Here is a 17160-nt window from a genome sequence, read left to right on the forward strand (position 1 = left end):
CTTGCTGACAGTTGAAGTTCAGTATCTTGTGAGCAGATTTTGTTCCCTCTTCATCCATTCTAAAGTGTGATACAGCCTTTAATATGCCAAGCAAAATAATTGGAGAGAGATCTGGCTTGCATGGTCTGTGTTTATCTGCTTCTCCTTTATATCGTGAATTTTCCTTTCTCTAGAAAGTGCTGTTACTCTGTCATGTGTTGATCTGTTCTCTGGCAGAATACAATCACTATGGCAAGAGGGTAAAAAGAGAAGTCAGATGTACTTAAAGAGTTATTGTTCAAAATGCTTCTAAAAATGCAAATTTCTGTTTATGTGGCTTGAGGAAAAAGGGGGAATCCCATGGCACTACTTAACAGCTTGGCCCTTTTGGAAACAAGTCCCTCCCTTAAAGCCATTTATGGCTGTATTTTTCTGTGTAGAATTGTAGAAAGAACTCTGTACAAAGGTACCATCGTAATAAATGGGGAGACAGTGGCATCCAGCCATGCTATTTTTAGGCTATTGTGCTCTTAACTTGCTGATCTAAGTGTTCTGGGCAGTAAGTGGGGGAGACATTGTATTAGAAATGCACGCTCACATAGCTGAATCTTGTCTGAAAACAGAATGAATAGCAAACTTGGTTATCAAAAAGGTAGTTTACAGAGTTGTACCTGGAGTATTAGTGGGTAAAAAGGATGCCCTGGTGATTAAAAGCACAATGTTTGCGATGCAGACTTTTACTCGAAAGCTGTCAGCTCTGGCTTTCTCGTCAGTTGAGAAACTGAAATACGTGCAGTCTGTTCTGTATGGGCTTAGGAAAGAAGTATAAAAAAAACCCCTATTTTCGGTTCCATGATGGCAGTGGGAAAAATGCCAGTTGTCCTCAATCAAGTTTCTTCCAATAGTTTTTAAGCTTTTCCTAAACAGTGTAATGACCTCTCCATCTGAGCAAGTGGTGTAGTTTTGGAAACCTTCAGAAAGGAGGGTATCTCACACTGCAAATTTCTGATCATTCCTTAGCCCCCCTTATCTATTAATCTGACACTATCTTGGGTAGTTAAGGCTGACACAAGGCAACTCTTACTTAATTTTCACTCTGACCTCTTGGTGATGCGTGCATTTTTCCTTGGCTTATACTGTGAGTGAGGCTATGCCTTAGAGTTCTAATCCTAAATAGGTAGTTTCACCTTCCTCCTGCAGCGCACTGTTCACCTTGACTCTTCTGGCACAGAGCTGCAGAGCTGCACCATAAACCAGATACAAGAACCAATCCAAGCTTTTGAAGAATGAAGTCTTCAAGGTAGATCAATTCCTGGCCCAGCAACACTGTGGCAGAAGTATCTAAAGCCCCAAATTACCTTTATCGTGAAACGATCGCGTTGGTTGCGTATAAATATATATTGGATGCATGTGTATTGGTTGCGCTTGGACGTTTACACGTTGCGGTGTTTCAGGCAGTGTAAGGTGACTGAGTGGAGAGGAAACTAAGGAAAGATGCAAAACTTCATAGTGTGACCAGTTGGTATATTCATATCTTCAATGAAACTTGACAGTGTATTAAAGTGATGGATAAATATCAGTTGCCCAGCATGGTGGCTGCTGGTCAACTGTATAATATTTTCCTATGCTTTGTGCAGGGTGATAGGTTTTAGTATGTAGACATCCAGTAACTTGTTTGGGATCATGTAACCTAGCTTCCCCAATGATTGAAATAAAAATTAAGGGCAAAAAAACCCCCACCTGCAACAAAACCCCCTAGAATAGCATTAGGGTTAAAACAAAGTAGCACCTTTGAGTCCCTTGGCTAAATTTAAGTGCGTTGCAAAAGATGGGGAATGCAGCTTTGCCACAGGGAACATCATACTTAGACCTCTTCTGCTGAAAACTTGTCCTTAAATACCCTCTTTGTTTGGTCAGGCTTTAGCTTTAGGTTGAGTTCCCCATCAAACCACAGTAAGGGTATTGTATAATTTTGAACACTTAAATTAGACATAGTGCATAATTCTAAATAGAGCAACACATCATGCATGATAATCACAGTGTTCTTGGAAGTTAAGTTGAATTCAAGATGCCCTAGCCAGAAACGATGATGATGATAGTTTTATTTATTAACGGCTAGGAACCCTGATATTACAACAGGACCTCCCTTAGCATTAAGCCCATGTAGAACTGTAGCATTATAAGCTAATTAAAATTCTACATAGTACTGTTTACAAAAACAAATTATAATGTGTTTTGTGCTTACTGTCAGTTCTCAGCAACAGGTGTTTTGTTAACAAGAAGCTGTTTATTTTAGGAACTTGTGTTAAAGCGGCTTTTATCTCTTCTGGGTTTGATATGCTTAAAATAAGTGAAACTTAGGCTGTATTGAGAGAAGATTACTTATTCACTGAAGCTCAAAAGAAGCGATTACTGAATCTGTATCTATTCTTTCAGCAATTATATGGGTAATCTTGTAAGTGTTTGAATCCTTCTTACAGATTATTTTTCATCAGTTTGTAAAGCAAAACCTGTTTTAAAATACAGCATCAAAGATAGTTTATGGAGTTGCCCTCCTTCTGCATCCCTTACGCTTTGGCCTGGTATCTTAAGGGAATGTAGAGAATTTTAGAATCTTCTGATTCTAATTTTACACAACCTCTGATTTCTGAAATGGCTGACTTCAATGTATGATGCCAAAGAAAGCAGAATGTAGCCTTGTCTGTCTGTTTCAGAGTAGCTTTCTTATCTTTTATAGGACATTTTAAAAGAAGGCATTTCTGTAATATGACAGATTACAAGCAAACTCTAAATTTATAGGGCTGTATAGAAGTGTGGAGAGCAACTTGAGGATTCCTGCAGTCTTTGGCTTAGGCACCTTAATGCCAAAGTACGGCTATGAGATAGCACAAACTCTAGAGGAAAGAAAAGGGCTCCTCAAGCAGCATCTGCAACTAGTGCAGCTCAACACCGGTTCAGCCACACGTGATGGAAACTGTGGTTTGTGCGAGTTGACATAGCAGACTGCTGACAAGCAATTACTGAGATGGTTTGATTTTTCCAATGGGTGTAACTCCTGAATTTTTATTCTTCTCAAGCAGAGACGCCAGAGCAAGCACTACCTAAAAGTATGCTCTTTTATTAGTAGTTGCATGTTCTATCAGAAGTGTAACTTCATGTCAGGTTTCTGTGGCAGTCTTGTCATAGACACAGCCGCCTTCCAAAAATGGACCTGCTGAGCCTGTCTGCCTCTAGCCTTAAATCGTGGGTGATCTGGGTAGGCTAAACTGAGTAAGTACAACCTCACATTTCGGGAGAAAAACGCTTTGGTGTCTCCTCTGGCTTGTGTATGGATGTACAGTGCTTTGGGTAGGACAGCATCACCGGTGGGGCAGCTGGCCAGTGTCCTCTCTGTGTTCCTCAGATATGCCTCTTGGACTTCTCTCGCTGTGACTCTCCCAGAGATACCAGTACAAAAACAGCTTCCCGAAACATGTGACATGCTCTTTTCTCATGTACTTTTCTTGGTCTGTAATTCACTCAGAAATTGTCTTTACTTTGTACAGAACAACTATAGTTACTGTGGTGTTCTCGGTGCTTTTAATGTTTAACTAGTTATCTTTATTGAAGGTCCCTGTTGTGTCTTGCTGTAAACAAGCGTGTCCAGCTCCAAGGGTTATCTGCTGTTTTTTCTCTTGAACCCAAGAAGTGACTTTTGTGGTGTGTTGTGGGGGGTTTGTTTTGGTTTTTTTCACTTGCATTCAGGTTGACCTTTCCAAAAAGGCAGCTTTGTCAGCTTAGATTTTCTGATAGTCGTCCCTGAAGAGACAGAAACTTAGAACATGCTAGCAGTGCTCTTTCTGAAAGCATCTCTGTGCTTCTCTGGGCTGGAGTTTCCTGGATTAACTGGTGTTGCCTACAAATGTATTGCACCGCTGGGGAATAAGAAGTAAATAAGAGGCTATTAAGTTTTCTAAGCCAGAGAAAAAATGATGTTTCTTTTGAATTTCACAAAATTTGGATACTGTCATATGCAAGGGCCTAATTCTAGTGGTGCTGCAGTGTTAGTCTTGAACAACTAAGAAGTCCAAATGTACATGCTTAAATGTACTAACAAGTGTAATCCTTGGCATCTTGAGTTGTATTTTGCTGCTTTAGGCTCAAATTGAAATACATGATAAATAGAAGGAAAATTCTTGAAGGCTTTATACAGAGTGCTGCATTTGGTCTTCTAGGTGCAGCAGCGGTTACCAGATGCTCCAGCATAAAGTGGTGGTCATTCTGCAACAATCCTACCATCGTGTAGTGAATGCCGGTAGCTCTGTGTGGTAGCATTTTGGAATCCCAACACTTCCATGAAAATCCTTTTGTCTGTATCCCAACACTTCCATGAAACTCCTTTTGTCTGTACTCTGCCTCTTTGAAATCCCATGTGAACAAAATGTGATTCCTCCTGCTAGTCAATAAAATGTATCTGTTACATTGCTCATTTTTTTTTAGGATTAATCTTCAGTAGAGTAGTGAACTTCATGGAATCGCCCCTTTATTTGGTATGGTGACTACACTAAAAAGTTTGGAAATTAAATAAGAAAAACTTGCTTATACTTCTGTTTTTTGTTTGTAGAATTTAAGTGGTCACTGCAAGTAATTTGGTGCATTTGCATGAGGTGAATGAGAGTTTCCGAGGTACCCTGTTTTACAGCAGTTAATCTTTCGTTCTAGTAATCCGTACTTTGCAAATGTTCAGCGTGGCCACAAATAGTAATTACAGTTTCAAAGTAACATCTATTAATAGTGTACGCAAACAAGCATAGAAAGCTGAATCCTTGTTATCAGTGATCTTCTTGATACGAGTATAGAATCTGTGCGTCTTTGTTCTTGCCTAGTAAGAGTGAAGAGGTTGTAGAGAAATGTTCCCTTGTTCCTCGCGTAACCTTGAGTACAAGAGCAGACAGCTGTAGTTAGCAATACACACACTTTAACACTAAAGGCTTTGTCTATACCAAGTGTTCCTGGGTTGTATAATGATGTAACATTGCTAGTATGATATTCTGGCTCAGATTAGTTATGAAAGTTAGTAATGTTTCTTCCCTTCCTAAGACCTGAACGCTCTCTTTTCTCTCGCTCTGCCACTTCTGAGATTGCACTCTCTCTCATATGTGTGGCTCTCTTTTCCACCAGTGTGATTCTTTCACAGTCTTTCTGTCATCTTAAATCTGGGATTTAGACTGTACAGGGAATGTGGCTTTCTTGAGGGTCAGAATTTCATTTATATTTTAGTTCTTGTACCGATGGATTTAAATTTGCTGACTACGTAGAATTAGAAGTGAAGAAAAGACTTCTGTAACTCTTTCCATCTTTTTGTAAAGTTTCTGCTAGGAGTGTCTAATGTAAGTGCTTGATTTTAGCCTAAAATAAGTCTATGCATGAAACAAAAATAAAAAGCTGTTCAACAGGAATGGACTGGAACATAAGTAGATATTGGATGACTTGTCAAGTGATTTGAGAGAACATCTTACGTAAGTCTTTGGTCACTAGTTTGAATATTTTGTTTTCAGTATTAAGTCACTATATAAATTCTACTTCAGTACTTCGAATTGCAACTTAAAACTATTTAGTTGTGAGGTGGAAGAAAACTGGAGGCCTACTGGAATGAATTGAAAGCTTTAAAATGCAAGGATCTCTTGCTGCTGAGGAAGTTGGATAACTCGTGTTTTGAAAAATGCAGCAGCTGTGTGTTCTGCTGCTACAGGAACAAAGAGGTCACTGCCCTTACAGATCTGCTTGCATAGTTGGTCCTTAACCATATTCACTTTTTTTAACTCAAAGCATTCTGATGAAACTGGGTCAGAGTGTAACTACACATGTAGCTATGCTGGCAAATCTGAACCAGCTGTAGTGTTTTAGCCAGGGTGAGCTGTAGATGAAATGACATGTCTGACTGCAACCAGCAAGCCGGGCTGAACTGTGATGACTGAGGCCCCTATTCAAATCTGCCAGTTCTTCTTGGCTCCATAGCAAGTTGCTGGGACATGGTAATGCCTTAAAGCAGCTACAAATGACTGCTCAGTGAATGTAAATTGGGGCCTTTTGGGAGAGAGCAACGGAGAAAAAAGAAAACAGGACCGCTCTGTAACTTGCTGTTAATTTGTGAGTCTAGTGCTTTATACCCTGAGTAGTGTCCTGCTTCCAGCAGGACACCTGAGCAGCTGTGTCTCTGCAAATTCTGCTATGAAGTGGTATCCCTGAACACAGCCAGTGCTTTAGTAACTTCTGCAGCAAGATTCAACAGAGCTCTGCTCTTAGGCCTTTATTTGCCGTTTGTTTTGATAAGCCTGTAGAGGAATGCATTTCCTATTTATTGTTTTTTGTACCAATGTGCCTCTTCATATGGTGATACAGGTGGTATTGGATATCTGTACCAGTACATGCTCTAAAATGAAATGTATTTTTGTCTATACAGCTTCATATCTTGCTTTTATTTGTGCCTGGGATGAAGCTTTATATGTTAAGCAGCACAAATGACCATTTTTGCACTTTCTTCCTTGCTTCATTAGCACAAAGGGAAAATGACCATTAGTACTGGTGCTATTTAAATCAGTGCTGAACTGCTTCATTATAAAGGTGATTATGATAGAGGAGGGAATATTTTGATCACTTGTTAAAAATTGGATTCATCCTTTGAGGTGAGTGTCAGCTGAAATCTGTCAGTGCGTTGATCTTCGACAGTGAAGAGAGTAGCTTACACGAAATGCTCTGCTTCCTGTTTGAGAAGCATTTTTCAAAGCTGGCATCAGTATGGTTCAAACTGTGTGTCTGGTTTGGTACCGCAGCTGAAGCAGGATGCTGTTTGGGTGGTCTCTCCTGCTTCAGCATTAGTGTTTGGGAGGGATCCTTCCCATACCAGTCACGAATTTTAGGAGTGTTTGCAGAACACAAGAATGTACTTCAGCTGGGGTAGCGGATGTGAGGATCTGCTCGCTTTCCCTATCACAGCTTGAAGTATGAGGACCACTAGAATTCAAGAGACCTTTTTCTTTGGGGAAGACAGACGAAGAGAAGGCTGGCTTCTGTGTAGAATTTTTTTTTTCTTGGGGGGGGGAGATTATTCCTAAACATTGTGTGTTTTAATCCTGCTAAATGCTGCTCTCTCTGATCTTACTGATTAACGTTTGAAGCCTATAAAGCTAGGGTATCAGTTATTTGAAACTAGTAGCATACAAACATTTTAATTAAAAGGGGAAAATAAGAAGGGGGGGGGGGAGGAAGACCACTATCGCGGTGCCCCCTCTGTGGGGAAGGGATATACACAAGTATTTTGTTACTTGCTTTGCAGAGTATTGGGAGAGGCAGCTCTTTTCCCAGAGAACCTGATGTCCAAAAGACTTGCCCTGCTTTGGTGTTTCTACAGCTTCGCTCTATACATTTTATAATCGGGAATGTCCTTTACATGATTTATTATGGGTTTTTGCTTGGTATAGAGAATCATTTACTCTCTGAGGATGTGCACTGGTGAGTGGGGAATGGTAGGACCTGCAGCAGCAGCAGTAAGCAGGCCTTATAGATGCATGAAGTTGTCTCTGTATGACAGGAGTAACAGGAATTGGGTAGACTTTAAGCACCAAATTTGTAGGAAAAGAAGGACTTAGCCTGCAGAGCTGTGTGCTACCATGCTTCTAGTGGCAATAAAGATTTTTGAGAAGAAAATTATCAGAGGTAATTTCAGCTTAAGCCTAGCAATTTTTAGCTAATACAAAAAGCTTATTCCATAATCTTCAATGAAATGGATGTTCTGGGGTTGCGTTGAGGGGGGGTTGTTTAAGGCTCTTGCCCTTCCCTCTAGTATGCTTCCTTCTCATTAGCGCTCGTACAACTGGTTATACAACTATACTGTAAAGCAAAGCAGGGAACATGCTTAAAATATTGTAAAGTGTTTGGTTGGTTTTTTTTAAGATGAATCAATTCTGCATTCGGAGTAACAGGATGACCCTATGAATGTTGTGCAAGCACAGCTTGGGGGGAACAGGCAGAGCCCAGAGGTATTTCCAGCAGCTTTACAAGCTCCATGTTTGTTTGGTGACACCTCAAACCGAGTGGGACATACATGTAGCCATGTTGATCCCAAGACGTTGCTGTCACTTCAGCTATGAAGTTGCTTCAAGTTTTATACTGAAGCCATGCTAGGAGACCAGTTTTGAAACTATGGATAGGGTATGTACTTGGGATATATATTTTACAGTAGGCTTGATGCTCAGCAAGGGCTAGCTGCCCGTAAAAAGGGTCGTCCTATTTTTAGCCTTGTCACTTCCTTTGCACTGTATGTCAGTCCTCTAGAGTTGATCTTCTGTCAGATCAGCAAGCTTTCCAGTCCACCAGAATAAATATTCGTTTTTTCCATCAGATGGATGAACTGATCTGACTTGAGGAAGGGGCGGGGGTGTGCAGCAGGGACCAGGGCTGCAGGAGCTGGCTCACCCCTTTCAGAGCGCTTCCGAGGCTGCAATTTCAGTGCCAGCCCACCATTACTGGCTTACATGATGGTTGGGCTCAGTGATACTATGGATCTTCCTGCGTGAGGAATTATGGACAGTTTTGAAACAAATCATCTGAAGTTGAGCCAAGAACTGGGGTGACAGGACATCTTCTCTCCCCCCCCAAAACATCTGTTCAGTGATCTCTTGCTGTTCATGTTTGAGATGGGGACAGAGTCCGGCTGTTCTGCTTGCGGCTGTTTGACTTGGGCCCTGGTGGTGAGGAAGAAAAGTCCCTGAGGTACAGTGCTGTGTCATCTTGGCCTTTGCCCTCGTGCAGTAGTGGATGTGTGCAGGAGAGGCATGTCCGAAGTGCAGTGGCAGGTACCACCAGCACCTGGATCTCTATTCCCTTATATTTTCAATGCCTGTTTTTGGCTAGTGGTTCTCCTAACGCTTTAAGCCTGCTCTGCTGCTGAAACAAGTGGTTCTACACATGTCTTCAGCTAGACCCTCTCATGCCCAAACAGCACACATGACAAACACAAGCTCAGAAACCAGTCTATGTTAAAACTATTTGGCAAAAGATGGAGTGGTTGGTTTTCTAAGTTTGACCACTTCCTTGATTCATTTCGGTGCATGTGAGCACTGAGAGGGAGGGAGCAGCACGGGAGAGGGAGTGAAAAGCTGGGGAGCAAGAGCTTATTATACTGGTTTGGCATTCTGTGGCTTTAGGGTTCAGATGGATCAGTGCAATCATCTCAGCAGCTTACAGGCTGCTAAAATGTGTGTTGTCCCTCGTGGTTGCGTGTCATCCCTCACATCAGTTCCAGAGTTTTTCCCCTGTGTGTTGTGCTTTTTTCTTTTCGTGTTTTTGTGTGTGAACTGATTGAGCTCACTGAACTGTCAGAAAACTTTCTATGGTGATGATGACCCTTTTTTCCTGGTGGGGTTTTTTTGGTGGCTCAGGGAACTAATTGGGTCGGTGAGGGTCCAGCTGAGCACTGGAGCTGGTGAGGGGGATTGTATGTGATTGCCCCCTTTTGAATGCAACAAGCTTATTGTATTGGTTCAACTTCTTTCTCATTTGACTTCATAGCATTGCATAAGTTCGATGCTATCTCTTCTCCATTTTATTCCCCAAATATTAGCAACCAATGAAGGATCTTCCGCTTCCTGTGGCTTTTATTAAAACCCTTCAGAAGAATCCTTGGCACTTCCCCTTGGAGATTTAAGTGTTCCGGAGCCTCGTGCCAGTGGCTTGTGCTTTGGCTGGTGGCAGGATCCACTGGTTAATGAACTCGGGAACTGGCTTAGCTGGAACTCAGTCCAGCTTTTCTTGTTTTTCTTCTGGGTATCTTTGTGCACCTTTCACAATTTGTTTATTGAATTGGAGCAGACTTTTTTTTATGTCCACATTAGAAATTGTTATGCTGTGATTGCGTTAGCACCTACTCCCTTCAGCAATGGTTGTGTTGGGGAATAAGAAAATTAGCAGTAACCAGTGCTGTTATTGAGTTCCTGCGTGCTGCTTGAAGCTAACTATTGAACAGAAAGGCAATCATGGTAAATTTTGAAAGTTAGTGTAGTAGGGTTCTTCTAATGTGCTGCTGCCTAAAATTAAAAGGGTTAATACTTGTATTGTGACATTGAATCTCTATTAGCCCTTGAAATATTCTGTTCAAAGTGGTTTTTTAATTAGTCTTTCAATCTTAAACATTCTATGCCAAGAGTGACTTGCGTAAGGTTTCATCTTTAAATTGGTTTGAGTTACCAAAGCACAGGAAACTCGTGTTCGTTTACACTCTCCTGACATGGCTTCACTGAATGTTGGGCCCAGCATAAGAACTGAATTCCCACATGTGCTCCTTGCAGTTTCATTCTAAAGGGCTGTCTGGAGAAAGGCAGGAATGAAAGTGCTCTTTCAGCTACAAGTACAGTACTTAAGCAAAATCAAATTTAGCTGTCGTTTGAGGTCAATGGGAGCTTTGTATGTCGAAGGCAAATGCTTCTATATTGGGGTGGGGGAGTGCAGTCAAACAGCTGAAATAAGCTTAATTGCAGGTTGAAGCTGAATAGGATACTATCAGATTTTTTTTTGTCTTCCTGCCTGTACATCTTCCTTGTCTTATCTTGAATACTTTCTCATCCTTACGGTGGAGTATGTTATTGCTGTGAACAGAAGACTTGACTGTTGTTTCTGTGTTGCTGTTAGCAAACCTCTGGGTTGCAAACCTTTTGAGGCGTCAATTTCATATGCTTTGGGGAAATAAAAACAAAATGCAATGGATGTGGGTGTGAGAGGAGATGAGGATATTTGTCTAAAAACAAAATAATGGGAAACTTGTTTGTATTTGGCTTCAAATACATCTTATGTGAAAGGAAATCTCTTTGCCCTGATGTACTTCTTACTGTGGTTTAATCTAGTTTTATAACTTGGCAATTGGTGAAGTATTCAAATACCTTGAAACCCCTTCCCCTCTGGATTTTATTTTCTTTGCTTTTGAAATACATACTGATGTTACTTGAAAGATTGATTTTTTTTTTTACTTTTTTTTTTCAGTAATACTGCTTACCTTTGGTTTGACTTGCAAGAATTAAAATTATCCATGCTTCAGCCTAATTTTTAATCAGGAAGTACAAAATGGTAGACCTACGTTGATCTTGATTGAAATAATGGATACCTTGAGATACTTAGTTTCTTAATGAGAAGGGGTTTTTGTCTTTCAAAACCGATACCAAAAAAAGGCAAGAATGTATTTATGGAGGGGGGACAAAAAATGGAAAATTAATTTAATCTCACTGAGTGACAGATGTCAATAACTGATTTACAAGTTAGACCATTTGAGAATTGTTAGGAGGCTCAGAACACTGTTGAAAATGGTCATTTGTTGTAATTTTCTTGTATTAGGAAGGTTTACAGATCTTTACAAGCCAGGGACAAAAAATACAAATTATATAGTGTTTATGAAAACTAAATCTAAGTATGTTAATGAGTTGCATTGATATTTCTCTTATTTCTCATTTTTAGTATATTTTCACACAAAACTGATATGTAGGAGGTATGTGTACCTAGTCTAGTGTTGACTGAAAGGGTGATTTTTCTTTTTGCATGTGAAAAATCATAATACGAGCTTTGTGGTAAGCAGTCGTGTTGTCTTTCACTAATGACACAATGACTAAACAGTAACTTGTGAATTCATGTGACTATTGTTAATTATAATTAATGCAGTAAGTAAGCATGTGTTACCATGTTTGTCTTTCATTTTATAGTTCTCATTCACAGTATCAGGTGTTCAAGTTTCAAGAAGAGTTCAGCATAGGTGTCCCCCTCTTCTACCTCCCCTTAACTTACTGCTAGAAGCAGTAATACTTCCAATATTTTCTAAAATGACTTTTCTTTGTGGGCTATATATTGACCATAAAATGGTGGGGCTGAAAGGGTCTGTATGTATGGGTCATGCAAAGCATACATATGACTGTATTTGTGTTATTGGGCAGACTTGGTAGACTTTTTAGGAAAGGGCATTGAGTTACCTGCGAGGCAGCTTTTCTAGAAGATCTTTTTGCTGAGCTATAGGAAACTCAGATTTTCAAACGTCAACTGTAAAAGAAGGGTTTTCTCAGGCCTCTAAATACTGGGTTTTATGTATCGATTTCAGGTTTATAGAAGAAGGGGAAAATGGCTCAAGAAACTAACCGTAGCCAAGTGCCTATGCTTTGTTCCACTGGTTGCGGATTTTACGGGAATCCTCGTACAAATGGCATGTGTTCAGTGTGCTACAAAGAACATCTTCAAAGGCAGAACAGTAATGGTAGAATTAGCCCTCCTGGTAAGTAATGCTGACATACGTGTGTTTGAACAGCTCAAAATGACACAGTAGACAGCAGCTTGCTCCCTGATCATGTCCAAATACTAAAAGTATAGGAGCATTAGCGCAAGCCACTTTATTCAAATATCTTACCTTATGGAATGAGCTTGGATGAAACGCTCGTAATATAATCACGCTGTGATTAATCTGCTCAGAAGTAGACTCTTGCTAATACTTTTTGTATTAATCTGAGTTTTTCCAATTTGAAGATATAAAAATGCAGAAAAAATACCATACCAACATATCTTTCCTGAAATTACTGACAGCAGAGATAACATTTAGCTTGGGGAATGTTTGTGAAAAGCATATAAAAAACAGGTATTTAATTCTGCAACCTGATGCCGAAGGATTAACTTGTAGATGCTTTCAACGAATTGTTTCTCCTAACTTCAGGTAGAGATACTTCTTGTTCTTTTTGGCCCAGTGCCCCACGTACTGTGGTATTTCATACAAAGCAGATTTCCCATTGGAAATAAGTGCTGTCTTCCTACATTCACGCTCTAGAAAAGCTAGAGGGCTCTTCCCCCTTTAAATTAATGGTAGTGCCCTCAGAAGGAAGAACCCTTTCTCTGCTCTGTTCACCCCCATGTTTTCAACTTCGGCATGTTCTGCTGGGGGAAGGAGGGATAGGGAGTGCTTCCCTGAAGCTTCTAAAATGTCTCTTCTGGCTTGGCTGAATACTGACAGCAAGGATTCTCATGGCGCACTCTTGAAGACTTCCCTCCTTGACTTTAATATTAAACTTGACTTTTAAAATTGAAGCGATAGCTTCCATTGATATCTGGGGATCTAGGTTCTACAACTTCAGAATGGATCCTAAGTTGGCATTGGGATGCTACACTACAGTTTCTCACAGATTCATCTTGGTTTTTTAAACAAAAACCAAGCATATCGTGTCGGAATACTGCAGTTTATGCTGAGAAAGCTGTTTGTAGATGCTTTAATTAGCAGAAAATAGTAACTATTTTAAAGCTCCAGCTTCCAAATTTTGTGCTGTGTAACTTCTGGGGGCCTGGGGCTGGAACATGATCGAAATATGGCCAAACATAATTACTGTTTGTAAAATTATGTTTCATTACGATATAGGCTGAGATTCAATTACTTTCCTGGTTGGTGTTGTGGGGGTCAAAGAATAATTGCATTGTATAACTCTTGTAATCCCAGGAAGTAGTGTAACACATTTTACATTAGTGTCTTCCTTCCAGCAACTTCTGTCAGTAGTATAACTGAGTCCTTACCGGTTCAGTGCACAGAAGGCAGCACCCAGGAAACTCAGTCAACTTTAGATTCTACATCGACTCCATCTATGCAGCCAAGGTAAGCCGTTCCTGTCTGTTGTTCTATGTTTTTACATAAAAAAAAATCTGTATCAAGATGATTAAATGAAGTGTACTGATACTACATAATTAAATGCTGGGACCTGGATTAGGAAAACGTGTAAGATTTAACTGCTAACTTTAAAGCATGGGATCTCACAGTAAATAGTAGCTGATCTGTTAGCTACATCTTGCATTCAAATGCAAATTCCTCTTTAGAATTTAGCCTCGAATAGGAGCATTGCCAGCTTCATGCTGTTCTACAGAGATTTGTCTGGCTAGTCTTCTGACTGCACAATGTGCAGTTGGTTGTACATTTACCAAAGGAGAGCTCTTTTCGTCATGGAAGTATGAGGATTTTGTAAAATGGCAGAAAGCTGTTTACTAGAGCTCTCATAAATAAATGTATGATAACGTGTAAACAAACTAGTTGCTTTGCGAAGAGTGGAGTGTACTAGAACAGGGGAAAGATATCTGAATCTTAGTACAAGTTGTGCTACTGAACTGATTTCTTATTAAGCAAGTAATTTCCAACTGGATTATTCAAGGAGACATAGTGTCCTCTTGTAAATCATTCAGACTTACTAAGTGCTCTCCATCTGTGAAAGCTAAATATTTGTTTATATTTAGTGGCTGCATTTCAGTTTAGAATGAGACAACCAACAGAAACTTAAGTGCTTTGGAAATTTTTCGAGTGAAAAATGTTAGTGTGTTATACTATGGAAGCTAACTTGCAGTAATATTCATTCCAACTTTCCTTTAAAAATCACAATGTAGTAAAACACAGGCCGAGGATGATTTCATCAGTTATTGTTGGCTGATTCTGTTCAGACTGTGTTTTCTGCTCCTTAGCTTTTTATAGGAGGTGTTATCTCATGCTTGGATCCTGCATATGAACTGAGAGCTAGGTGCCATGTTTGATGCTATATTTGGTCTTTCCATTCTGGGATTTCTATTTGGGGTAGAAAATAGATACCTTACCCTGACACAACTCTTCTGGTATGTGTTAAAAAAAAAAAAATCATCCAGGTCAATGCACAGAGGTGAACCAATTACAGTGCCTTGGGTTTGTTTTCTCACACAACCTTTATAATACCATGACAGAGAAAAATATCTCTTTGATCACTAGCCTGATTACTGGTTACAGGAGAAATGGGTGGATGGTAGCTTTTAGACTTGCACATCAAAAAATCAGTGTCACTTGTTCTTTTTTCCAAAATAAAAGCAGGGATTCAACTTCAGTCTCTGGTAATACCTCAGAGTTATGATACTCTGAGGGAACGTCTAGTAAATGGACAGTGCCCTTTTGTAGGTGACTAAACCTGCAGTTCAAGACCTACATGCAATTCTTGGCAATTAAAATTGTGACTCCAGTGCCCTGGTTGTGTCACGGACTACTGGTAGGGCTTTGCTGGTTCATGGGCTGCTGGATAATCCGATTTCTTGGATTCAGAGTAAATCCCTAAGTGGAAAGGGAGAAACCAGTTGGGCAGATGGGGTAGTGCTACCTCTCGCTTGGGATTTCAGTCTTGTTCCATAGTAGAGCTGCTGGATGAGCAGTTTGGCTGCAAGTCGCTGCTAATATTGAATGTCTCTCCTGTAACCGTCCAGGGTATTAATCTGTGAGTTTTCAGCCATTATGTGATTTTTTTTTAGCAGTATGGCTGACAGGGTCGGGAAGTTTGGCCAGCACCACTTTACACTGTGAAAATCTAAGGGGTTCTACGTACAGCTGCAGATGCTTTATTACTGGAAACATTGACATGCTGCAGTTTTCTTGCTCGTTTCACTGGAACACCAAAAGTAGCTCCTCTACAATTGTCTTGCTGATTTATGTTATAAAAATCCTTGCATATTGAATGTTGCATTGTTGCTTCTGTGTGGAAGGATGGTATGCCAAACTACCCCAAAATACTTTTTTCCCTTTTTATAGTTGAACTGGCTTATTGCATTCAATATGAATGCAAAAATGTTTAACTTCTGCATCAGTTCAGATTGTCCAGTATTCTTAGACACTGTGGTGTTTTTAAATGGTTACAGAAACAACTTCAGAGTGAAAAGTTTTGGCATGCTTTTTTAGCAAGATGTACTCTAATGTATTTCTTTTAGGAATGCTCTATAGAACATGGACATGCCTCATAAAAATCATAACTTTTTTCTTGCCCCCAGCCCTGTGTCAAGTCAGTCACTTTTAACAGAATCTGTAGCATCATCCCAACCGGATAGTACAGCTGCGGACAAAACAGTACCTGAGAGAGAAGATTTGCAAGGTTGGTGCCTAGTTTTCAGAGACAGAACTTAGGAAAAATGTTTTTAAAGTTTTGACTGTTGTTAATATACTCCTGTTCAAGAGATGGCTTATTCTCAAACACAAATATTCTGTGAAATCAGAAGGCAAAATAAGGATAAACTTTCTTTTCTTAAAAGGCAAGTCTTAAACTGAAAACTCTTATGTTTTACTGGCGATTTCAGTATCTGCTGTAACAAGTGTGTTAATTGGGGTTGGAAATACACATCATAAATCAATCGACTGGTTCTGTCTTTATGCCACAGCTATTACATGTAAGTAGAGTTTTGAGTATCTGTAACTTCTCAGAGTAGTCATTTGCAGCAAATATCACAGAACTTTATGAGCATATTTGTGATAGAGGGTATTATGACATATAGCTATTATAAGAACAATGTTAGTATCTTGTATAAACATGAAACACCTATAAAAGAACCTTTCACCTGTGAACTGTAGTGGTGTAATATTTTGACCCACTCAAATTCACTTTATCAAATATAAAATTACCAAACCACAAACTCTGGTTGCTTGAAGGAAAATGGCTGAGTGGGTGGTTTTAACTATATTGGCCTAAAATCCTTATTGCTGGTACAATGTAAAGTTTTTCTCTTTGATTTTTTTTCTTTTTATGTGCAGGCTTGCAGAGATTAAAACTAAAGAGTTTTTAATAGTATTTCTTAGGAAAATGCAAAAATGCCAGATAGTATACAAAATTTGCTCAGACTTGTAATCCGTAGACATTATAAAAGGTATTTAAAGGTAAGTCAGTAAGTATTCTGCCTTTACTTCTGCTGACACAGCTAAGGCTTTAGTGGGTAGAGTTAGGTTTCTGTAGACTAGTCTAAATATAGGAGTTTAGGTTTTCCACAGACACAACATGTAATTCCACTTAAAAATGCTAAATAAGAGTTCTTTCATTGTACCTCTGGTATCAAAGTTGTACTTTTCAGATTCTTTTCTAAACCTGAGGTCTCCCTTTTTGTAGGGTGGAATAGAAGAGTCATTATTTAGCTACTGTGCTGAGTAAGGCCACCTCCTTGGTGTCACAAACAGTAGTTGTAAAACTCAAGAGAAAAGGTTTTAATGCTAATGCCATTTTATACTCGCCTTTGAGATGTCAATTATTAGAAACATATTTACTCTTAAAAAGATACATTCTAGACATATGTTCTAATACCTGCTATTTAGTTTTTTTTCTGGAACTGAGAGCTGGTGTTGCCTCAGTTTTGACAATGCACGTAAGGCGAGCTCTTAAT

The 17160-nt window shown here is 39.6% G+C and overlaps 1 protein-coding gene across 1 annotated transcript in view; it reads left to right on the forward strand.

Moving 5' to 3' along the window:
- Window positions 1-17160, forward strand: part of ZFAND6 (zinc finger, AN1-type domain 6) — a 36493-nt gene that overhangs the window by 11826 nt on the left and 7507 nt on the right. Inside the window, exons 3-5 of the mRNA XM_009330891.1 lie at window positions 12092-12262; window positions 13507-13618; window positions 15787-15887. Of these exons, the coding sequence (XP_009329166.1) occupies window positions 12112-12262; window positions 13507-13618; window positions 15787-15887 (364 nt within the window). The 5' untranslated portion in view covers window positions 12092-12111. The remainder of the gene's footprint in view (window positions 1-12091; window positions 12263-13506; window positions 13619-15786; window positions 15888-17160) is intronic.

Source organism: Pygoscelis adeliae, unplaced genomic scaffold (genome assembly GCF_000699105.1).
Source record: "Pygoscelis adeliae isolate BGI_AS28 unplaced genomic scaffold, ASM69910v1 Scaffold318, whole genome shotgun sequence".
NCBI lineage: Eukaryota > Metazoa > Chordata > Aves > Sphenisciformes > Spheniscidae > Pygoscelis > Pygoscelis adeliae.